The sequence below is a fragment of the Muscardinus avellanarius genome, assembly GCF_963383645.1.
Source record: "Muscardinus avellanarius genome assembly, chromosome: 3".
Lineage (NCBI taxonomy): Eukaryota > Metazoa > Chordata > Mammalia > Rodentia > Gliridae > Muscardinus > Muscardinus avellanarius.
In genome coordinates this window covers 37,771,519-37,796,669 of record NC_137788.1, presented here as the reverse complement: position 1 = coordinate 37,796,669, position 25,151 = coordinate 37,771,519, and the positions used below count along the sequence as shown (strand labels likewise).

The following is a 25,151-nucleotide window of genomic DNA, read 5'->3' as shown; positions in this document are numbered from 1 at the left end:
ACAGTGAGCTCTAAAACTGGTTTATTATTTGGATGCATTTGGCTTGTCTTTATCCAATGAGCTTACAGCCTGGTGAGGTCGTGGAACCTGTACGCTCGAGTCCTGGAGCACCAAAAAGGACAGAACACATTATGGATGCTAGGCTGGGCCTTGACAAAGGCATCCACTCCAGATAGATGAATTTACTGCATTCTTATGGTCAAGAAGGATGCATGTGTCCTATTCTCAGGCTAAAAACTTGGGATATAACAAAACCAGAGAAAGGTGAGGTCATTTATTTATCTTGATTTTATACATAATTGTGTGCTGTCTGTTCTTTCTCCTTCTCATCTTCGGTCCCTGCTGCTATTTATTCCTTCATTTGTTCAGAAACATTTATTGCATGCTTGCTTTATGCTTGGCACTGTACTGGGCATTACTGGTGATACATGAACAATATAGAAATAATACCTATCCTACTGGAGCTTAATATCCTGGAAGAGAGATGACAAGGAAATACACAATTATAAAACAACATGGTCAATTCTGTAGGTTCCCAGTAGAACACCTAACCCATTAAGTGGATGAGATTAAGGAAGGTATTCCCTGATATGGGGATTACCAGGCATTTCCAGCATGGGAAGGAACCATTATTTCCAGCTCCGGCAGGATCACAGAGGTGGTAGGGTCCAGAAATGACATTATTGTCTTAAGTGAAAATATGCAGATGGCAGACAGAGGAGACTGGTAACTAAAGCTGGCTCATAAATGTATGCTGACTGGGAGGCTGTCAAAGTCATGTCGGCTCGGTGAAGATGAGGTTTCCCAGCTCATAACCTGGTACCCATAGCCTCCAAGAGGAGCATAACCAAGATGGAGAAACACTTGAAACACCTCTGGCTTTGTCGAGAGTTCTCCCCATCTGATTAGAGAGACTGCGGAAGCTTCCCAATGCTGCAGCCACAACCCTTTTAACCCTGAAGTTTCCTCTAAAGGGACCCAAACAAGTCAGTTCTCACTTCCTAGGCTCTTCAGAATATAAGCATTTTCTTTTAATTCACCTCCCCTCCTCCCAGATCTCCCCTTTTCCCACCCGGACCACATCACAGAGATGATAACAATTACTTGTTGAATGAATGAATCAGGAGAAAGTGTCACCTAAACAGAACATGTCACTTTATGAGCCTATACTCACCTTATGCATATATTGAAAGGTGGAAAAAAGGACCTGGGCCATTCTAGGCCTGAGGACGTTTTCGTTTTTAAAACAAAATTCCTTTCACTGCTCAGAAGTGACCCTCCCCTTCTCTTCTGAGTACGTGCAACCTCAAAACTACAAGTCCCATAAGGCCGACCACAGGCAGTCACCATCTTGACACACCTCAGCGCGCATGTCGGCGGGAGAGCGAGCGTTCGGGGAGAAGAAGCCCCGCCCCACTTCAGCCCATTGGTCGAAGGGGCCGGCGACGGGCTCAGTGGTTGGCCACTGCGCCCGCCCGTCCACCGCGTCGGTCGGGGTCAGAGTGCGCGGAGGTGAGTCGGTGTGTTGTGGACTCGTGGTGCTGGCTGCCGCTGCTGAGGCGGCCGAGAACGGGCGGTGGGGAGCGGGCGGAGCTGGCCCTGCCTCTGCCAGGCCTGCGCCGCAGTCGGCACGGGGCGCGCCGGCCGCCGTCAACTGCCTTGAGCGCCCGCTGAGGCCGAGGGAGCCGTCGGGGCCTGCACCTGAAGGGAGCCTGCCGCGCTGGCCCCGAGGAGGGGGCGTTGCCATGGCGACAGCCTCTCCTGCAGCTGATGGGGGGCGGGGGCGGCCCTGGGAAGGAGGGCTGGTCTCCTGGCCCCCTGCCCCTCCCCTTACGCTTCCCTGGACTTGGATGGGCCCTAGTTGGGGGCAACACCCTGGGGTGGGTGATGCCGTGAGGCCCCCGAGCCTGGGCCCTGGTTAATGCATGCGGGTGTGGGTCGTGGCTGGTATAGTTGATGCAGCCTGGGGTGCTGGCCTGTGTGCTCACCCTGCATGCTTGTGCTAAAGGGGACCGGGTCAGGGTTTTGTGATATGGGCTGGGTGAGTTGATTAAGAGTGTTGACTGCTTACTTGGGATTACTAGAGACGTTTGATTAGCGAGAGCGACACCCCCTCCCCCATTAGTAGCTTACCTCTTTGTAAATCTGAAGTAGTGGGAGTGGTAGTAATGGTGGATGGAATGACTAAGGGCCTAATGTGGCCAGCTTACCTCTTTGTAGATCTGATGGTGGGAGTAGTGATGGGGGAAGGAGTGACTAAGGGCCTAACATGGCCAACTTACTGTTTGCCTTTCCTGCAAATGATTCAGCAACAGGTGTTTTCTTGAGATAAAACCAGTATGAACTTGGACTGAGGTTTGATTACAAGTTCTTGGAAAAGATTGCTCGTTGTTGACTTGGAAGATGCTGGATGTGGAAGCCCTCATTGGGATTGTGGAGTTTTTACTTAGGGCTGAATTTTGTAAAGAGTAGTGCCTATCTCTGCTAGAGTTGTCTAGCCACTTCTGTGGCATTTGTTTTTGTCTGATGTTTCATCGGTTTCCAGAAGTATGGAGAGCAAAACACGAATCCCATTAGCTAAAGATGATACTCTATTTTAATTATCTAATTGGTTGTAATAGGCTGAATTATTATTTGGTTGTACTAAAACTTGAACCTAGATCTTTGCACTTGCTAGGCAAATGCTCTATCACTGATCTTACATTCCAAACCCTTTTAAAAGTTTATTTTGGAATAGAGTTTGAATAAGTTGCCTATCTTGTCATCTTGCTAGACACCATATCCAGATTCTTATCAAAAATATTTTTATTTATTTTGAGATAGGATCTGATTAAGTTGTCTGGCAAGTTGAATTTACCTCCTTTCTGCCTCAGCCTCTTGTTTAGCCTGTGTCTTGGGCCACAGGGCTTAGCCTGAGTTTTGATTGTAGAGTTTCTACCAGAAATTGGCTTCATCAAATTCTGCTTTATTCTGACTTTATTATATACAGCATACCTTGTTTTAGTGGGCTCGTTCTTGGAGCTTAAGTATATTATACCTGAATCCCCTACCATTTAAAAGCCAATTTATAAACAGGGACTTGGAGTGTGACTCCACTAATGTGTGTCTGTGATCTTGGTTAGAAACCCACTTGGCTGCCTTTCATCAGGAGGTGCAGAATGGGGGAAGGGAGCTGCCGGGAAGTGATTGATAAGGTTTCCTTTATGGATTCTGTGGTGCTTCACTGGAGCTCAGAGCACTTTGGCAACTTAAGCACTCCAAATTAAAAGCTCATTAACAATTCCTGCCCAAAGATCCTGTAAATAATCAGCTTGCTAGGTCATAGAGCTTGGCTAAGAGCTATCCCTCCAACCTGAAATTTCCAAATAAAAATGCTTTTATTTCCTTTCACTTTGAAAAGTGTTTTCTTTGTGTTGGAATATGTTGGTGAGTGGCCCTTTCCAAGATGGATTTGAGTAGAACAAAGTCTTAGATGTGTAGAGTGGTAGACAGAAACATACTGGTTTTAATTGTAGGTGTTTCTTTGTATCACTATAAGGTCATGTCTGTAACTTCTGGTCCCTTGAAAACCTGAATTAGATGATAAATATGATAGCCATTGATATTTTGACTGGGGGGGTGGGGTGGGGTGTGGTGGGGTGGGTTTGGTTACTTAGAACTTGAGGTAGACTTGGAAGTATCCCGAAAATGTTTCCTGGTGTGGCCATTGGAGCATGGTCTATGGGTTTGTGGCAACCAATCCTGGCCTCAGTCAGTCTGAGTTTGGAATATTGTTAGCTTTATTAGTGTCTCCTTGGATTTACTAGTGTCTCCTTTAGGGTTCTCAAATTATCCAGTGAACCACCACTTTATGGCATCTTTCTCAGTCCAGGCTCAAATACTGTAAATATTTGGTGTTTCTAGGAGGTGAATCTCCTTAGGAAAAAAGTCTACTATTAGGAAATATGAAAGCCATCATTCCAAAAACAAATATAGTACTAATAGCTTCTGAAATCTCTGTAGGGGCACTGCCTTTCTGCATAAATAGCTGTTATCCCAAAGTCTGAGTTTAGGAGTTTGAGGTGTAGTATGACTCTTAATGGGAATTTGAACCTTTGCATTGAAATAGACTTGTTGCAGAGATGTGTGTTTGTCCACAGCATTGGGGCTTTCCAGCGCTCACAGAACCTTCAGCATCCCCAGCTGCCAGTCTTGGCATCTTTGAAGTAAGAAGAGGTGAGAATCCTGTTGCATGGTCAAATTTGGCTTGACTTCTTCCTTCTGAGTTTATGGGATTGGTGGGCATGGGGACTGGTGAAGATTGTACTTTTCTGTAGCTTCTTCTGATAAGGTAGCATATGCCCCTACTGAAACTTACCTAAAGTTTTTAGAATGAGAGTTGGAGGGGTGTGTGTGTGTAGGGGAAGGGGACCTAGGCTCTTGAGTTCTCTCTCATCATGTGAAGGTTTAGTATGCATGAATAGAGTCAGAATTGTCCTTTATTCTAAGAAATATATATCATAATACAATAGGAAGAAACATTTATTTGATATTTTATACTATTTTTGACTAAAGCCTTTGGATCTTGGTTTAATTTGTGTTGTATGTCATATTTAAGTGAATTATTAGTCCTGTCCTATCTCCATTTTGCCGGGATTAGGGGTTGGCTAAAAAAGGCCAGCTCTGATGATTGATATCCAGGGACTAGAGGCTGTTTAACAACTAAGGGCTAGGCACTTTGCTAGTTCCTGGGATTGTGATGGAGAGCAAGACAGCCACTGTCCCTGATACCAGTGAGTGAACAAATTCATGGGAGAGACATATAGTAAAGAGGCAATTAGATTACACCCAAGAGGTCTATAGTAAAGGAAGTATAGGTTCTAGGGTAGTACAGACCTGTGGACTCAGGGATGGCATCTTGGAGGAAGTTACCTCATCATGTAGAGTTAGATGAAGACACGAAGAATTAAGTACTAGAGCATTATTACTGAGTTTTGTTTGTTTGTTTTTCCTGTGGTGCTGGGGATGGAAGCCAGGAGCATTCTACCTCTGAGCTACATCCCCAAGCCTTACTTTTATTCTTTTTTAAAAAATTTTTGGTGGTACTGGGGTTCCTGGAAACCCTTCTACCTCTGGGTTACACTCCCAGGCCTATTTTATATTTTTATTTGGAAACATAGTCTCTTAAGCCAGCAAGGCTGGCTGGCTTCGAACCTGTGTGATCCTCCTGTCTCCACCTCCCAAGTGTGTGGATTACATGCGTGTGCCACCACGCCCGCTTATTCTTTATTTTGAAACAAGGTCTCATTGAGTTAGTTGCAAAGGGCCTCTCTAAGTAGTAGTTGAGGCTGGCCGGGAACTGCCATCCTCCTGTCTCAGCCTCCCAAATGCTGGGATTACAAGTGTACGCCACCATACCTGGCTGATTGTTGAGTTTGTTGAAGTTTAGTGTGATTGAAATAGAGTGCTTAAGAGGCAAGAGCGGGAGAATATGGTGAGAAATGAAGCAGGAAAGGTAAGCAGGGGTCAGGTCCTTATAAGCTCTTAGGATCATGCATGGGGTGAGTGAATGGAGGACAGACAGAAAAAAAGATTAGAAGTTGGCAGATTTTTCTGTAAAGGACAAGTTAGTAAATGCAGAAGCTTTGTGAGTCTCTGTCACAACTATTGTGTTTATGTTACTGAGGATTGAACCCAGGGGCATTCCACCTCCAAGCTACATCCCCAGTCCTTTTTTTTTTTTTTTTTTTTTTTTTTTTGTGGTACTGGGGTGGAACCCAGAGGCTTTCTACTTCCGGGCTATACTCCCAGACCTATTTTATACTTTATTTGGAAACAGGGTCTCACTAAGTAGCTGAGGCTGGCTTTGAACTTGTGTGATCCTCCTGTCTCAGCCTCCTAAGTGCGGGGATTACAGGTGTGCGCCACCACACCCGGCTTTTTTTTTTTCTTTCTTTTTCCCAGTCCTATTTTTTTTTATTCTTTATTTTGAAACAGGGTCTCACTAAGTTACGGAAGACCTCACTAGATTGCTGAGACTGACTTTGAACCAGTTAGCTGAGGCTGACTTTGAACTTGTTCTCCTCCTGTCTCAGCCTCTCCAGTACTGGGATTACAAGCTTTCACCACCACACCCAGCTTCTCACGACTATTGTATACAACTCTGTGGTTATATATGAAAGCTGTCATAGACAGCATGAAAATGAATGAACAAGGCTGTATTTCAGTAAAACTATAAAAACAGGAGCAGCTGGATTTGCCCCATTGACTATCATTTGCTATCCCTTGGATCAGATTTAAGAAAAGTAAGACACCCTTAAAAAATTTTAAGCAATAGACTGACATTGGATTTGTGTTGTAGAAAATTTGCTCTGATGTCAGTGTGAAGAATGGATTGAAGGAATCAGATAATACTGAATACAGACCAGTAAGGAAGCTCTGACAGTTCCATGGGTAGCATCCCCTTTTATGGCAGTATTTTGTTTCTTCTTTTTTTTTTCTTGTGTCGTTGAACCCAAGGGCATTTTACCTCTAAGCTACAACCACAACCCTTATTTATTTATTTTTTTGGAAATAGGGTCTTGCTAGGTTGCTGGGTGCCTCATTAAATTGCTGAGGCTGTCCTTTATCCTGCAGTCCTTCTGGGATTACAGGTGTGCACTATCATACTCGGTAGTATTTTGGTTCTTAAAAACTAAGTATAGCTGGCATAGTGGTACATGCTTGTAATCTCAGTTTTTGGGAGACTGAGACAGGATTGCAGGTTCACGGCCAACCTCAGCTATTTACTGAGGTCTTCTGCAGTTTAGTGAGACCTTATTTCAAAGGTCATAGAACTGGTTCCATCCCCAGTACCACACATACACACAAAATTAAGTATAACTGAATCTTTGCATACATGGTTCTCTTTGCATATTGGATCTCTTCAATAACTTCTTGGCCACCTACTAGAGCTTAAAGGATGTCTACCAAAGAATGTGTTGGAAGTACGAGTTATTTCACAGACTGGAAAAAACATAGGGAAAGTTGGTGTAGAATGAATTTGAAGGCTTGGGAACTAGGTATAAATAGAAATAAATATAAAAAATATATATATTATTGACATACTGAAGTATAGAATAAATGGATCCCTGGAAGGAATATTAGTTTTAGGACTCATGGCTTAATGTTAGTTGCTTTGAACTTCTTGAACTATACACATGGAAGCTGACTCATTTCCTAGCTTTCTAGGGAATTGTCCTCATTCTGTGTCCTATTCAGTCTGTCCTTTCATTGGTTGTGGCAGACTGATGATGATCTTTTCCCGACTTTGGAAGTGTCTTCTAGTTTAGGTATGATGGTGTATGTCAGGCACAGGGACCACATAAAGTGTTGAGTATCTAATGAGTAGGTTAGAGCCCAGAGTCCTGTGTCTGTCTTTCCCCTGTCCTCCTTTTCCTATGAGTTCCAGTTTACTTGCATTGCTGGAGGAAACGCTACAGGTTTCTTTCTTTTTGCAGTACTTGGGATTGAATTCAGTATCTTGCACATACCAGGCACACACTTTACTGCTGAGCTGTACCCTCAGCCCCAGGTCTGTAGGTTTCTGATATTGTGTATATATGACCTTGGACAAGTGATTTACCTCTCTGAGTAAGTCATTACTTACTCTCATTTTCTTACCTGTAAAATGGAGATAATGGGGCTTAATAGGCTTGGTTAAAGGTCTTAATAATGTATATGTAAAACTGTTAGTATAGTGTCTTGATTCATTTTATTGCTAATAGTATTTTATACAATAATTTTTAAAAAGCAAGAAATAGTTGGGTGACTTGGTCTTTGGCCTTGTATGCCTTGGGTCTGCATCATGTTCATACTATACATTTGTTGATACGATAGAAGCATAGTCCCTGCTACTGGGGGCCAGCAGACAGGAGAAGCTAACTAAAGCAAGGCATTGCTCTCCATAATGGAAAATTTGTACATAGCAGGAGTTCCATTTAGAATCTCAGAGTTTTTTTCAGGGTGGACCTTAGTCCTGCCACCATCAGTAAAGAGAATTGAGGGAGCAGATTCCCAAAAGAAACTCACCAAAGTGTGACTACTCATTCCTCCCTGTCTGTCTGAAGTCATTTGTTAGTGTTGCCACCCTGTGGCACTACATCTTTGTAAAGTGCTTCAAATGTTTTTTATTACTGTTCACCACCACTCTGGGAAGTGGGTTAGGTCATCAGCATTTATTTCTTTTGCTAGCACTTGAGGAAACTGAGGCCCAAGAAGGTTAAGTGAGTTGCCCAAGGTCATGCTATATGATACTATCAAACCTAGTGTAGATCGGCCTCAAGATGAAATTTTATTAATTTATTGCTGTGATTTCCCCTTTCCTTGAATGAGGAATGTGTAGTCATTGTAGAACTGTAGTCTGATACATGTCTTGTCCACATCTGCTAGGTTTGATTTGAGTCCTACTTTATCCTTTTGGTTCTTTTGGTTTTAATTGATGACTGCAAGGACCAGACCTGTTGGGAAGCAGAATCCCTTTGGGTTGTTGTTTTTAGCCTTTCCTCCTTTGGGGACATTCCTTGGGAGCCTTGGGTTACAAGGGATTGCTTTGATATGTTCAAAATTGTGCCTCATGCCCCACAGCTACAGGTAAAATCAAAAGGCAGATAATTTATGGGAGTGTCAAAGCTGGCCGCTGGCACCTCAGGAGGCCATTAGTATGCCTGTTCAGACCCTCTGTGTCCTTGCAATTGATTCCTTTTTGCATGAGTCTGATTTGGGAAGCTGTAGATCTGTGGGTAGTGATTGGATGTGACAGTCCAAACACCGGTCCCTAAATTAATCCTTTTAATAGTATTCCAGCACCAAGGCAATTTCTCTCTCTCTCTCTGGAGGACAGAATGGGGTGGGCTGAAAGAAGGATAGGAAGAAAAAAGAAAAGAAGCTTTGTTTGGTGCTTGGGTTGTGCTGTGTTCTGGCATGCTCTAATTCCAGAGCAGTGGATGACTTTGGTCATATTTATTCAGCAAACTCACTGTGAACTTTGTGCCTGGCACTGTGCTTGGTACGTGGGAATACAGAAATGAAAAAATGTCGTCCTTACCCTTAAGGATCAAACTCAGTGTTTCTTAGGCTTTTAAAACTCATGTACTGTTTAGATTAAAAACTAATGTCATGTTATTTTTTAAGGCTATATGCAGATTGAACCCAGGGACATTCTACCTCCAAGCTATACTGCCAGTTCTTTTTCTTTTTCTTTTTTTTTTTTTTTGCAGTACTGGGGATAGAACCTAGGGGCATTCTACCTTGGAGCTACACCCCAGCACTATTTTTTATTCTTCATTTTGAACCAGGATCTCACTGAGTTGCAAAGGGCCTCACTAAGTAGCTGATTCTCTTGTCTCAGTCTCCCAAATGCTGGGATTACAAGTGTGCACCACCACAACTGGCTGCCAGGTTTTTTTTTTTTTTTTTTTTTTTTTTTTTTTTTTTTTTTTTTTTTTGTGGTACTGGGGATGGAACCCAGCGGTATTGTACCTCCGAGCTACACCCCAGCTCTATTTTTTAGTCTTTTTATATTTTTGTTTTTTATTTTTATATTTTTGTGGTACTGGAGGTGGAACCCAGGGGCTTTCTACCCCTGGGCTACACTCCCAGACTTAATTTCTTTTATATTTTATTTAGAAACAGGGTCTCACTAAGTTGCTGAGAGCATCACTAAGTAGCTGAGGCTGGCTTCAAACCTGCACAATCCTCCTGTCTTAGCCTCCCAAATGCTGGGATTACAAGTGTGCGCCACCACACACAGCTTTTTCTTTTTAAAATATGAAAAATTATTATTATGAAATTTGGATACTTTAGACAGACTTAATCATTGCCTAAGTTTCAGTTACTTTTGGTTGAAACCTTTAAGAAAAATTGAAGTTGATATGCATTGTTTTTCCTGTGGCTGATGGAGGAATCAGACATGGAAAATGTGCACCATCACACGAAGTAGAGCGAAACAGGTGCCAAAGAGTTGAGTTTCCTACGTATAAAATGGAAATACTGCCGGGCTTGGTGGCACACGCTTGTAATCCCCGCGCTTGGGAGGCTGAGGCAGGAGGATCGCGCAGGTTTTAAGCCAATCTCAGCTGGTTTAAGAGACCCTGTTTCCAAATAAAATATAAAATAAGTCTGGGAGTGTAGCCCGGAGGTAGAAGGCCCATGGGTTCCACCCTAGTACCACCAAAAATAAATAAATAAATAAATAAATAAATAAATAAATAAATAAAAAGGAAATACTATTAACCCATTTTGCTTGATAGTTGGGAGGATTAAATGAGATAAAATATATAAATCACCTGCACAGTTCCTGACTTATAGTAGCTTTCCAGAAAATGGTATTTCCTTTTCCTTTTTCTCTGTTAACAATAGCTTTTTTTTATTGACACTTGCTATAGTGAGGAGCATTTTATATTCATTATCTGACTGAATTTAACTCAAATATATATATAATCACAAAGCATATGCAGGGGAGTCATGATTTATTTATTTATTTTTGTGGTACTGGGGATGGAACCCAGGGGCATTCTACCTCTGAGCTAAACCCTCGGTCCTATTTTTTAGTCTTTTTATTTTTTGAAATGGTCTCATTGAGTTGTGAGGGACCTTGCTAAGTAGATGAGGCTGTCCATCAATTGCGATCCTCCAGTCTCTGCCTCCCAGATGCTGGGATTACAAGCGTGCACCACCATGCCTGGCCTTTATTCATTTATTTATTTTTTGTGGTACTGGGGATTGAACCCAGAGGCATTCTGCCTCTGAGCTACACCCACCCTGTTGTTGTTGTTGTTGTTGTTGTTGTTATTATTATTATTATTATTATTATTATTATTATTTTGTAGTATTGGGGATTGAACCCAGGAACATTCTACCTCTGAGCTACACCCTCAGTTCTATTTTATTCTTTATTTTAAAGCAGGGTCTCACTTAGTTGCAGAGGGCCTTACAAGGTGCTGATGCTAGCTGCGAATCCATGATCCTCCGTCTCAGACTCCCAAGTACTGGGATTACAAACGTGTTACCAGGTCCAGCTTATTCTTTATTTTGAAACTGTCTCACTAAATTGTGGAAGGCCTAAGTAGCTAAGGCCTAAGTAGCAAATCTGCAGTCCTTCTGTCTCAGCCTCCCAAGTCCTGGGATTACAAGCATGCAGCCACCACACCTGCTTCATATCAGTATTTTAACAACTAGATTAATCTAGCATGATTCTGCTTCAATACCAGTTTTCCATCTTGGAAGCAGGAGTGTAAAAGGTATTTGAACAGTCAAGATACTGCTCTTCTGTAGATGCTGTCTACAAGTGAGGGAGGTGCTCAAAGGGATTGTTGTACTCTGCTCCCTTCATCTCGAGCTTACTCATGGAGTGTTAGGAAACAAGGCGTTATGCCTTCTTGTGTGTGAGGGAGTGGTGACTGACTTGTGGAACTTTGCAGAGAGATGTTTTCCAGCTTTGGCCTTTGGAAGAAGTTTGCCCAAGTCAGTGAGCATGACTGATGGTTTAACAAACAGCAGGCACATCATAAATGATTGTCACTTTTTATGTGCTACTTTGAGCTGTTGAGATGGATCAGTTGAGGAGGAGAGCTAGTGCATTGTGGCCTATGATGTTGCCATCAGAATTTGGTGTTCTGATGATCTTTGGTGAAGGCACTACCACTAGTTTGGGATTAATAGCTGCTTCTGATGTGCGGGAGCTCTCCCTAGACCTGCCTTGGAGGAGAAACAGCTATAGCTATAGGCCAAGGCAGTGACAGGTGCAGTAAGGAGGAGAGTGCTTTGTTGAGGTAAGAAACCCATTCTGCCTCTTTTTCACCTTGGGACCATCAGAAAGTCATGTAGAGTTTGCAGGGCACGTCATGCTTTGTCTCCAACCTGTAGCCTTCCAGTGGCCAGACAGAGTCCTCAGATGCCTGCCTATTCTGAGACTGCAGGGAAGCTTGGGGGAGAGGGAGTGGAGAGGGCCTGCTCCTTCACACTAGAGCAGTGGCTGGGACCCTGTCCTTGAATTCAAGAGCCCTGGCTTCTGTTTGTTCGTTCTGTTTCTCTCTCTCTTTCTTTCTTCCTTTCTTTCTTTCTTTCTTTCTTTCTTTCTCTTTCTTTCTTTCTTTCTTTTGTGTGTGTGTGTGTGTGTGTGTGTGTGTGTGTGTGTGGTACTGGGGATGGAACCCAGGGACATTCTATCTCTGAGCTACACTTCCAGCCCTATTTTTTTATTCTTTATTGTGAAACAGGGTCTCACAGAGTTGCAAAGGGCCTCACTAAGTAGCTGAGGCTGTCTGTGAACCTGAATCCTCCTGTCTCAGCCTCTCAAATGTTGGGATTACAAGTGTGTGCCACCACGCCTGGCTTGTGCTTTCTCTTTTTACTTGTGACTGTGGTCACTTTTTCTTCCTGGGCTTGCTTTTTCCCAGGTGACTAGACTATACTGTCTCTTATGTTTTCTTTTACTTTGACAGTCTGATTATCACAGGAAGTTTTTTTGGCAGTCAGGATGCATTTATCAGATTGATGACTTTTGAACATACGTGGTTTATTTATGTTTTTCCCAGATTATGTGTGTAGGGGGGTGGAGTGGGAGTAGACCACATGTTTCCTGATGGTTCCTCTTGTCCCATCCCCAAGGCTCCCCTGGCCTGGGTATATGGATGCTGAAGGATGACCCCTCCCTCCGCCCTCCCTTTCCCCTCCAGTAATGGAAGCTATAAAATGTCTATTTACCCAAGGCACCAGAACGACTCCTTTGTGGTTCCACTAATCTGGTGATTTGGTGCTTCTTTGGTCTCTCAGGTAAATACAGATTGAGTCTTTTTATAAAGGCATATTATTTCCCTCATTAAATGTGTGTCTTGGCACATGTGTTATTTACCTGATAGACAGTAATGGCTGCAGAGGAGCCATTGGTGTCTGTTGTGTAAATACTCTGTATCGAAAGTTCTCCAGGGGATGTGGCGCAGGCCTGTTTCTCCAAACGGGGCTGGCCCCAGGGCAGTCCCTGTTTACCTGCCTCTGTCCCCATTGGGGGACTGATCCCTTCGTTTTGAGGACAGAATCATTCACTTTCTTTTTTGCCATAGGCTGCTTACTACCATTAATTTACTAGCAGAAGGAAAAAGATGTCTGAGGATAAATGTGCATAAACATTGTTTTCTGATAAAGGATAGTTTGTAGAAATACAGAGAATCATAAACGGTTTCTTTTGAGTTCTGTCCCTCAACTACATACTGATAGTGCCAGTTGATGTTATAAGCCATAGACCTGCATATTCTGCAAACTTGTAACTAAGGTTTGAAGACATCAGTAGGAAAGAGAAGTCGCTAGGCTTTGCATTAGTGTAAGAGCAGGTGGGATGCTGCTGCCAGGCTTGTGGGCTGCTTCCTGAGGAGGCCAGGCATGGGCTGGAGTACCAGTGTGTGGGGCACTGAGTAGGAGCTCTTCTGACAAAGACTCAAGACTCTTCTGATGACACTCTTGGGGTTGAAGGATGCTTCATGGTTCATGGGCTGGCTTTTGCCAGCCTTGCTGCTAGAGGAGAGCATGCAGCCTACCTTCTATGGGCATTATATGCATCTCTCTCTCTCTCTCTCTCTCTCTCTTATGTTTTCTGTTTTTTCTTTTTCTTTATAGTACTGGTGATGGAACCCAGGGGCAGTCTACCTCCGGGCTATACCCTCTCCCCTATTTTTAGTGTCTCTGTCTCTCTCTCTCTCTACATATATATATATATATATATATATATATATATATTTTTTTTTTTTTTTTTTTTTTTTCTTCCGGGCTGGGCTTGGGGATGGAACCCAGGGGCATTCCACCTCTGAGCTATACTCTCTGCCCTATTTTTATTCTTTATTTTGAAACAGGGTCTCACTAAGTTAGGGAGGGCCTCAGTAAGTAGCTGAGGCTGTCTGCAAACCGTGATCCTCCGGTCTCAATCTCCCAAATGTTGGGATTACATAGGCTTATGTTACCACGCCTGGTCATGTTTTCTGTTTTTTAAAATCACACTGCACATTGAAGTCGCCTGGTACTTGGGAAGCTGAGACAGGAGGATCACAGGTTCAAGGACAGCCTCAGGAGTTAGTAAGATTCTCGGCCCAGTGAGATCCTGTTTCTAAACAAAAAATAGGGCTGAAGGTATAACTCAGAGGTAGAATCCCTCTGGGTTCAATCTCCAGTAATGTATGTTCACGCATGTGTGCACACAGGTCACAGTTAGTTTAGAAACTTTAGGTGTGTCTTCCAGGATGTTTCAGGTTGATGTAACCAAATTACAGTTTTGAATTGTAAAAAGAAGGCTAAGAAGCCAGGTATGGTAGTGCATGCGTGTAATCTCAGTACTTAGTACTGAGACAGGAGGATTGCAGGTTTGAAGCTAGCCTCAGCAACTTTATAAGGCCCTTTGCAACTGAGTGAGACTGTGTTTCAAAATAAAAATAAAACAGGGGTGAGGTATAGCTAGGAGGTAGAATGTCCCTGGGTTCAATTCCCAGTAACCCCCCCCCCCCCAATACAAATCACATCTTTGTAGACTTTATTATTATTTATTTATTTTGCAGGACTAGGGATTGAATTCAGGACCTACGCATGCTAGGCAAGTGTGCTGCCACTGAGCTATGCCATCATTTTGTGTATGGATTAAAATAATTTTTTTTTTTTTTTTTTTGGTGGTACTGGGGTTCCTGGAAGCCCTTCTACCTCCGGGCTACACTCCCAGACCTATTTTTACATTTTCATTTTGGAAACAGGGTCTCCTAAGCCAGTGCGCGTGGCTGGCTTTGAACCTGCACGATCCTCCTGTCTCCGCCTCCCAAGCCGGGGATTACAAGCGTGCGCCACCACGCCCGGCTGGATTAAAATAATTTTTAAAAAGTTTGAAACAGCCGGGCGTGGTGGCGCACGTTTGTAATCCCTGCGCTTGGGAGGCTGAGACAGGAGGATCACACAGGTTCAAAGCCAGCCTCAGCTATTTAGTGAGGCTTTCAGCTACTTAGTGAGACCCTGTTTCCAAATAAAATATAAAATGGATCTGGGAGTATAGCCCGGAGGTAGAAAGCCTCTGGGTTCCACCCCCAGTACCACCAAAAAAAAAAAAAAAAAAAAAAAAAGTTTGAAACAGCTCAAATTTATATAAAAGTTGGAAATATAAAGAATATTCTTTTAAACCATTTGAGGATTAAGTTCCTGAACTAATGCCCATCACCATGAATACTTTGTGTGTATTTCTTACCAGCAAGGACATTTTCTTACTTAACCACAATACAACCATCAAAATCAGGAAATTAACATTGATATGTTGCCTCCATCTGATCAACAAATTCCATTCAAGTTTGTCCAGTTGTCTCAGGAATGTTCTTTGTATGGTTCAGAATCGTGGGTTGCATTTCGTTATCAAGTCCTTTTAGTCTCCTTTAGACTTTCCTTAGTAAACTTTCTTTGTTGTTCATGACCTTGATAGTTTTGAAGATTACAGGATGGTTATTGTATAGATTGACCCTCAATAGAGTTTGGCTGGTATTTTCTTATGATTAGATTCAGGTTATGCTTCCTTGACAGGAATGTTGCTGCAATGATGCTTTGTTTTTTTCATTGCATCTTTTCAAATGGCACATGAAAAAAATTGTTTTTGGTACTGGGGATTAAACCCACAGGCATTCTACGTCCAAGCTACACCCCAGCCCTTTTTGTTTTACCTGCCATCCTTCTTTCTCAGCCTTCCAAGTACTGGGATTATAGCCTTATGTCACCACGCCTAGCGGGCATGGGACTTTGATCTCATTATCAATGATATTTATTCTTTATTCTTTTTTCTTTTGCAGGTCTGGGGATGGAGCCCAGGGGCATTCGACCTCTGAGCTATAGCCCCTGCCCTATTTTTTGTTCTTTATTTTGAAACCGGGTCTCACGGAGTTGCAGAGGGCTTCACTAAGTAGCTGAGGCTGTCCACGAACCACAAGCCTCCGGTCTCAGCCTCCCGAATACTGGAATTACAAGCATGCTCCACCATGCCCAGCTCAATGATATTTATTCTTGATCAGTTGATTAGGGTGATATCTGTCAGGCTTCTCCATAATAAAATTATTTTTTTGTTGTAACTAATGAGCAGTTTGTGGGGGGAAACATTGATACTGTATAAACATAACTCAATAAGCATCAGTTGTATTTGTTTGCTTATATCTTTATGGACTCATGTTTTCCTGAGTTTATTCAGTACATTATAATCCATTACTATCATCATCATTATGTGGTGCTGGGGATTGAACACAGGGGCCTTCTACCTCCAGGCTACATCCCACCCCTTTTTATTTTTTATTTGAAACAGTACTTGGCTAAGTTGCTGAGGCTGACCTTGAATCTGTGATCTCAGCCTCTCCAAGTACTGGGATTATAGAGATGCAACCACTGTACCCAGCTCATTACTGTCATTGTTTATTGGCCAGTGGAAGTTCCTTCAAGGTGGCTTTTGTGTCTTTCTCATTATTTTTTTGAGCATTTCCTTGCTTTTTGGTACACAGGATGTTCCGGCTAATCTTATATTTTACCTGCCACAGCAGGAATCATATTTCTCCAAGGACCTGGTTCTTTTAGTGGAGAATGGTATTTAGGAAGCAACTGAGTGGTAGGTGTGTGTTCATTGCTATTGAGTATTGCTGCTTACTGGCCTTTCCTTAGATGGAACTAGAAGTTATATATGCATGTGTATGTATATATACATATATATCTATTGTGTATATACATGTATTATACACACTCATGCTCATATTTACATCTGTATCTGTATATCCATATCTATGTGTGAAATCATGAGTTTTTACTCTTAATGCCAATTCTATTCTGAAACCACAGATTTTCTTCTTTTTCTGTATTTTAACTTTCTTTAATAGTGAGAAACCTGGCTCCCATTATCCTTAATGCATGCATTTCTTTGCTTAGTTTCTCTGTAGGGTAACTGATCTCCCATTGCTGGCCACTGCCCTTCACTACTCCGGAGTGCCTCTTTTATCCCGCCATGATTCCCCACATTTGACTGCCCTCGATGTGAATGCCCTCTCCCCTGCCCTTGGCTCTGACGTGCTGCACACCTTCCCATCACTGCATGGATGCCCTCACCCTGCTTGGATTCTGACTCTTCCCCCAGACCCCTGGCTTCCCCCAACTCCAGCTAGTACAGATATTTTCTTTGCAGCATTTAATGGCTTTAGAATTTGACTTTTTTAGGAAAAGGAGAGGAAGAGCTTTGCTGTTTCTTGACATGAGCTGCAGATGGTTATTAGAAATAAGAGAAGTATGGAACCCAGTGTCTGTTGACATGTGGAGGCCAGGTCTCCTACTGTCTTTCTTTTTTTTTTTTAATGTGGTATTCGGTATTGAACCTAGGGGCATTCTATCTTTGAGCTATTCCCTCAGTCCTATTTTATTTTTATTTTGGAACAGGGTTTTACTAAGTTACTGAAGGCCTCACTAAGTTGCTGAGGCTGGCCTTGAACTTTCTTTTCTTTTTTCCTCCATACTGGGGATTGAACACAGGGACATTCTACCTCCGAGCTAAACCTCCAGCCCTATTTCTTATTCTTTATTTTGAAACTGGGTTTCACTGAGTTACAGAGGGCCTAATTAGCTGAGGTTGGTCATGAACCTGTGATCCTCCTGTCTCAGTCTCCCAAGTACTGGGATTAAAAGGATGTGCCACTATGCCTGCCTGGTCTCGAACTTTCATTCTTCCTCTCAAGTATTGGGATTACAGATGTATGCTCAGCTTTCTAATGTGTGTGTGTGTGTGTGTGTGTGTGTGTGTGTGTGTGTGTCTGGGGATGGAACCCAGGGGCATTTAACCTCTAAGCTTCACCCCTGCCCTATTTTTTATTCTTTATTTTGAAACAGGGTCTCACTAAGTTACAGAGGGCCTCACTAAGTAGCTGAGGCTGTCCGCAAACCATGATCCTCCAGTCTCAGCCTCCTGAATGCTGGGATTACAAGTGTTTTCCACCACACCCAGCTCCTAATGTCTATTTTTTTTTTTTTTTATGGTACTGGGGTTCCTGGAAGCCCTTCTACCTCCGGGCTATGCTCCCAGACTTATTTTTATACTTTTTAAATTTGGAAACAGGGTCTCTTTAACAGCCAGTGTGGCTGGCTTCGAACCTGCGCGATCCTCCTGTCTCTGCCTCCCAAGCGCGGGGATTACAAGCATGTGCCACCACGCCCGGCCCTAATGTCTATTTTTAAGACTTCCTATAAGAGACACTTTTTTATATGGGTGCAATCAGGTGAAAAAACAAGGACCTCCAGCCATCAATGTTTTGTCCATGGGAGGGGATAGTATGCTCTGTGGAAGGTCTAGAATATTCTGGGGATGCAGGAGACATTAACGTAACTCCTAAATAAGAAATCAGATGCTTTCCCTAATGTGCGAGAACTAGGGAGAAATGGGTAATAGGAGGAACTCAGGATGAAGAAGGGATCCTATAGAGGAGCAATTAAGGTGACTTATCTGAGGTGATTGGAGGGGGGAAGAGGGAAACTCTTTAAAGCACATGATGTACTTAAACATATCAACGTCAATCAGGAAGCCAAGCATGGGTAGGAGGGAGGAGGAGGAAAGGGGCTAGGGATTGGTTAAGGGCTGATTGGGTGATGTGTACGTGTATATCTCCACAAATTTTTTTTTATCCCACTAAGATGTATGACTACAATGCACCAATATAAATTTATTAAAAAAAAAACAACCATAACTCCTGAGACTGCCTTATGCATGAATTGGACTTAGAGACCCAGAATATGGGGATTCAGGCTTGGCCAGGTAGACATAGCCACTTGGGTAGTAGTAGTAATAATAGTAAGCAATTATTTGTTGAGCCATTATGTGCCAGGTACTGTTATTAGTGCTTTTCAGAAATGTAAAGTGTCATCTTACAGGTGAGGAATTGAAGAACAGTAACTTTTTAACTGTGCCATGGCTAATAATGATGTCAGGACTCAAAACTGGAAGCCCTTTTTAATCACAAGGCTTAATTACACGTAGTATTTGGCAAAGTCTATGTGCACTCTAGACATATTGGAAAACATCAAGGATTTCAAAAGTTCTTATGCATGGCCTGACTTTAAGGGGTTAGAGAAGAGTTTTAAGCCCCTGAAGGACTTTGGATCCAAATTAGAATGGTTATTGAGCAGACTGGTGTCTCCTATCTCAGAATGGTTTCCTAGTGCTCTTCAGGAGTAAGTGATATGATAAGTTATTTGGATTCTGTCTCTCAAGGGGATGCTGGCCTCTTTGTCTTTTCAAGAGATTACACAGTGAAACTCAAGCCAGCTTCTGTCTACCTGGGTGGAGAAGTTTGGGCTACATTTTTGGGATGAGGCTATAAAGCTACGGTAGAAACAGTGTTGTGCTACTGCAGGATCCACAAAGAACTTAAAATCCTTTTGGTCTTTATTCAGTCCCCATGCCATCTCAGTCTAGGAATAAGGAAATTAAAGACCACATATCCTAATATGCAGCTCATTCAGTGAGTCAGGAGGGAGCTGGAAGAGAGGGGATAGTTGGCATTGGCCTTTTCCCCCAGGCAGTAGTGACGTCACTGCCTTTGAGTATGCTTTGGACTTCACAGGGTGCTCTCCCCCTACCTGGTGTGGAGAGAGCCAGGTGTCCACTTATAGCCATTCTGAGGCAAGCCTTTGGTTGTTTTGGAATAGGGCCTTGGGAAGCATAAGCTATGGTCATATCGCTATTGAGTGGTGAGATTTCTTGTTTGAGGAATAAAGTTGAGAGAAATTTGCGTAGTAGATATAAAAGGGGGAAAGACAAAATTTCAGCTTTGTTCCTTTATTTAAAAACATTTTTTTGAAATAAGTTAAACTTAAGTGAGTGAAACTTGGGCTTTGATTTTTATATTTAGTCATCTCTCTAAGGAGCAGGCATTCTGCAAATTTAAAGAAAAAATGTAAAGGAAAAGTCATTCTAATTTTTTTTTTTTGCACATGTTCACTCAGAAAACTTTACTAGACTTTTAGCAATGCTCCCATTACTGCCACATCTGGGTTTTCTCTTTTTCCTTTCCCATTTAAAAAGTCCCACAGTCATTCAGGCCTCTAGGAGAGAGTGAGTCTGAAAGGCAGCAAATGAGGAGGCCTGAGGCTGTTGCCAGCTGTGCTCTCCAGGCCCCTCCATTCCCCCAGGGTGCCACTTACCAGTGTGGGGGTGGGGAATCGCCTGAAGGTCCCACGCAAACTCCTGGGTTGTCTTTGTTCCCTTTCACACATTGGAGCATGGAGATGTCAAGATATAGGCTGGAGAACTGGGGCAAAGGGCATGAAGCTAAGGAGAGAGCCTTGGGCACTTCCCGCCTAGTCTACCTAGCTCCTAGGGCTGGGTGTGCAACTGGGTCACCTCATGTTACGTTGGGACCCTTAGCTTTAAAGTTAACTATTGCCACCTGGGAAGTGACCAGAGAACTTTTCTTTCTGCTGTCTTTTGAACTAGAGCTCAGTTTAAAGATGAAGGCCAGTGCTACATGTTGTTTTGAGAATGATCTGGGAGACTCAGAGCTGTAATAATGCTGCAGGTGCTGGTGTTAGGGTCTTGAACTTTAGTAACAAATACTGTGATTTAGAAAAGGGGCTCAGAAACACTGGGGAGTGGCTCATGTTGCATGGATATTTCTGAAGACTAGATGGGACAGGGCCATGGTGGGAGGGGAGTAACCCAGGCTCTCTGTCTTTTTTTTTTTTTTTTTTAAACTTTCCTCCCCTAAGTTTTAGATGCTTCTGGATGTTCAATGCTAGCGCCTTTACAGACTGGAGCAGCTCGTTTTTCTTCGTATTTACTTTCAAGAGCAAGAAAAGTGCTGGGCTCCCACTTATTTTCTCCCTGTGGTGTTCCGGAGTTCTGCTCCATATCCACCAGAAAGCTGGCGGCCCACGGCTTTGGCGCATCCATGGCGGCAATGGTGTCCTTCCCTCCCCAGAGGTATCACTACTTTTTAGTGCTGGACTTTGAGGCCACGTGTGACAAGCCACAGATTCATCCTCAGGTAACTGTTGTATCATTGCTTCAGAAAAGGTGGGGTGGTGGGGGAGGGGAGCCTTGCTTCCTGGGATCTCTGGAGGCATTTTCTCACGTCTTCCTGCCTTTCAGCTCCTCACCTGGAGTTCCTGCCTAGGAAGCAGGACTTGGCCCAGATATGCTGAGAAGTGTATGGGAAGAACTAGGCACATTCTTTCTCTCTGGTCTCCGCTTTTGAGAATCAAAACATTTCCTTCTCCCATCCTTCCTCTTTTCTTTCCCTTCCTTCCTCCCTTCTGCCTCTGCAGCTTGTTCTTTTTAGGAATACTGTGGTAGCCAGCCTCTAAGATGACCCCTAGTGATTCTTACCTCCACCATTGAAAGTTCTGTTCCTGCACTGAATTGGAGGTAGCCCTGTCTACATAGTAGATTATAGTGGAAGAGAGAATATGTGACTTCTGAAGTCATTATTAAATAGAAAAAAGAAAAACACTACAGTTGGCTTTGCTCTTTTGAATCCTTGTAGTATGGTGGCTGGCTTCAGACAAGGATACTCAGCAGTCTTGTGAAGAGGCACATGTGTGTAGGAACTGAGACTCTAATCCAGAGTCAGTATCAACTTGCCAGTCGTGTGAGTGAGCGATCTTGGAAATGAGTCCACCAGCCTCCGTTAAGTCTTCAGATGACTGTAGTCTCAATGGATATTTGACTTCAAACTCGGGAGACCCTCAGCCAGCTCACACTCCCAAATTCCTAACTCATAAGAACTGTGAGAAATAGCAAGTGATTGTTGATGCTTTAAACCACAAGTATTGGTATGGTTTGCTATGCAGTGTTAGATAACCTGAAAAAGTACCATTGTTGGTCTGTGGGAAAGGAAAATTTATTTTTCTTTCTTTTTGTGGAACTGGGGATTGAACCCAGGGGCCTTCCATCTCCAAGCTACACCCTCATCCCTGTTATGTTCTCGTTCTCTCTCTCTCTCTCTCTCTCTCTCTCTCTCTCTCTCTCTCTCTCTCTCTCTCTCTCTCTATTTTTGGTAGTACTGGGGTTCCTAGAAACCCTTCTACCTCCGGGTTACACTCCCAGACACCTATTTTTTTATATTTTTATGTGGAAACAGGGTCTCTTAAGCCAGTGCAATCCTCCTGTCTGCCTCCCAAGTGCGGGGATTATAGCGTGTGCCACCATGCCGGCTATTTTTTTTTTTTTTTTTTTGGTGGTCTGGGGGGTGGAACCCAGGGGCTTTTCTACCTCTGGGCTATACTCCCTGACCTATTTTATACTTTGTTTCGAAACAGGGTCTCACTAAGTTTCTGAGAGCTTCACTAAGTAGCTGAGGCTGGCTTCAAACTTGTGCAATTCTCCTATCTCAGCCTCCCAAGCCCTGGAATTACAAACGTGTACCACCACACCTGGCATTTATTTTTTATTTTGAAACAGGATCTCACTAACTTTTTGAGGGCCTCATTAAATAGCTGAGGCTGGCTGCAAACCAGTCTTCCTGTTTTAGCCTCCCAGGTCCTGGGATTACAGGTGTGCACCACCCCAGCTGGCAGCTGGCTGGAAAGGAAAATTTCTTTTGCTTGCTTTTTTGGTATAGAGATGTTGGGAATCAGAGACCCATATTTTAATACTCCCTCATATTTCCTTTACTGATTAGGTTTCAGTCACAAGTAAGTCCTAGTAGGACATGAGACTAAAATCAAGACACCTCTCATATGATTCATCCCTCTTCTGAAACTTCATAATTGCTTAGTACCTCCATTATGGCATATGATGCTTTCTGCTTCCTGGAACATGCACACATATTTATGCGTGTGTGTGTGTGTGTGTGTGTGTGTGTTTCTTACCTTTTGGGTTAGATTATGAACTCACATAATTATGTTTCTCTGTTCTAATGTCCTTCAGAGGGTCCTACTAGTGTTCCTGAAGGTGGATCCTTATTCTGTTAGTGTCACCTTTCATCTCTCAAGGGCATCTTCCATTCATTCATTCATTCATTCATTCATTCATTCATTCATTCACTTATTTGCTGCAACCCTGAAGGCATAATGTAGTACAGATTTAAATCACTTGTATCACTAACTTCTTTCCTTGATGTGGGCACCAAGGCTTTCCATACCCAGGCTGAGTTAGGAATTCATGCTCTTTACCAGGATCTGAGCCTGATTAAAGATTATTTCCATAATCAATGAACCCTGATGATGTGATTCCAAGGGCACTTAAGGAATTGGCTGCCTTGGTTCATTATTAGAAAAGCATTAGCTGTTGCTTTAGAGAACTCAGAAAGAAGCATTTGCTGTCTTGCTTATCTTTAAAAGAGGAATACGAATGATCTTGGAAATTATAGACCTGTTAGTTTACTGTGATTCCAGAGAAGATACTTGACCTGATCGTCAGATAATCAATCAGCAAACAGCTAGGAGAGCATGTGGTACTGAGTAATAACTTACATAGGTTTGTGAAGAAGAGCAAATCCTGTCAGATCAATCTAACTTCTTGGTGTGACATAGTGATGGATTTGAGTGGATCTAGGGCAAGTGATAAATGTAATGCGTCTCGACTTCATTAAGCTTCTCCAGTGCTGTGATCAACAGGTGGGAAGGTGAGTTTAGGGCCACACATCTAGGTTGGACTGCCCCTTGGACCACCTTCAAGAAAGGGATTGATGGCTTAACCCCTGTTGTTAGTGGCAATATAAAGCCTCCCTAACCCCCTATTTTGTGGTGGGTCTTCTTTAGAGTTTTCAGATAGGATTCAGAGAGAGAGCGTGCGTGCATGCTTGGGAGATTGACTAGAGAAGTTTTTGGATCCAGGTAGGACAGTATCCTCCTGGTGAGGTCACCATAGGTTAGGTTCTTCTGAGAGCCTCTGTGCCATTTAGGTCTTCTGGTCAGCAAGGGAAGTAGGGAAATAGGAAAAACTTGGGATAAGAGAAACGAAAATCATTATAGGCAAAAAAGTAGGATTTAGTAAGAAAGAAAAGGAATTATGGGGTTTTTTTGGTGTGTGTGTGTGTGTGTGTGTGCATTGGGGATTGAGCCCAGGGGTGTTCTACCTCTGAGCTACACCTCTAGCTCTATTTTTTTTTTTTTTTTTTTTTGGTGATACTGGGGTTCTGGAAGCCCTTCTACCTCCGGTCTACACTCCCAGACCTCTTTTATACTTTTTATTTGGAAACAGTGTCTCTTAAGCAAGCGCGACTGGCTTTGAACCTGCGCAATCCTCCTGTCTCCGCCTCCCAAGTGCGGGGATTGTAAGCGTGCGCCACCACACCCGGCCCTCTAGCTCTGTTTTATTTTTATTTTGAAACAGGGTCTCACTAAATTGATGAGAGTCTCACTACTTGCTGAGGCTGTTCCAGAACAGAATCTCCTGTCTTAGCCTCTCAAGTACTGGGATTACAGGTGTGCACCACCATGCTCAGCTAGGAATATAATTTTGACAGCTGTTTTCTTGTCTGTACTTAATAACTTCATCATGTGGAGAGTAGTTGTACCAAAGAGGATAATAATAACTCGCTCTTCATTTTAATAGGAACAAAAAAGAAATGAATTTAAATGGAAACAACAAAGATTAAGATTTGAGATGGGGAGGAACTTCCTGAAGAGATAGTAAAAACACTAGACTTGTGTTATACAAGTTAGATCAGCCTTCCTTAATGCTCACTCAGAATGGTTTGATGGCTATTATTACCATTTATGGGTAAAATCTGCATGCCTCCTGTGGGTGGAGCTGGAATTTTGAATGAGGACCATCCCAGCTCCTCTCCTGACCAGTTCCATGGAGTTCCCAATACCTACCATCTCTGCATAGTACACTTCTGATTCTTCTAGAACATGTCATACCTCTGGATGTGCAGAAGGCAGAAACAGGCTTTAGGCCAGGGCCCACTTGGAGGCTGGGTGTGAGGCTCATTTCTCTCTCTCATGTGTCTGGTTTTCAGAAGTCCCTGAGTCAGCTTATTGGGACTATCCTAAAGGAATGCCATCATGAAAAACTAACAGGTGTAAGCTCTGTTGTACTTGGGTGAGTAACAGTGTTGGTTATAAATATGGTAAAACACCTGATATTTTCCATTTGTCATCATTTTTGCTGTTTATTTTTGTACTTTGTTCAGCTAGGTGAAACTGGAGTGGTTGGTTTC

The 25,151-nt window shown here is 42.9% G+C and overlaps 1 protein-coding gene across 1 annotated transcript in view; it reads left to right on the top strand.

The window, feature by feature from the left end:
* Nucleotides 1-1,745: 1,745 nt before the first annotated feature.
* Nucleotides 1,746-25,151, top strand: part of ERI3 (ERI1 exoribonuclease family member 3) — a gene marked incomplete at both ends in the record, with an annotated part of 137,768 nt that continues 114,362 nt past the window's right edge. The window contains 5 exon segments of the mRNA XM_080692427.1: nt 1,746-1,880; nt 4,140-4,215; nt 20,752-21,029; nt 21,134-21,184; nt 21,187-21,189. Coding sequence (XP_080548553.1) covers nt 1,746-1,880; nt 4,140-4,215; nt 20,752-21,029; nt 21,134-21,184; nt 21,187-21,189 — 543 coding nt within the window.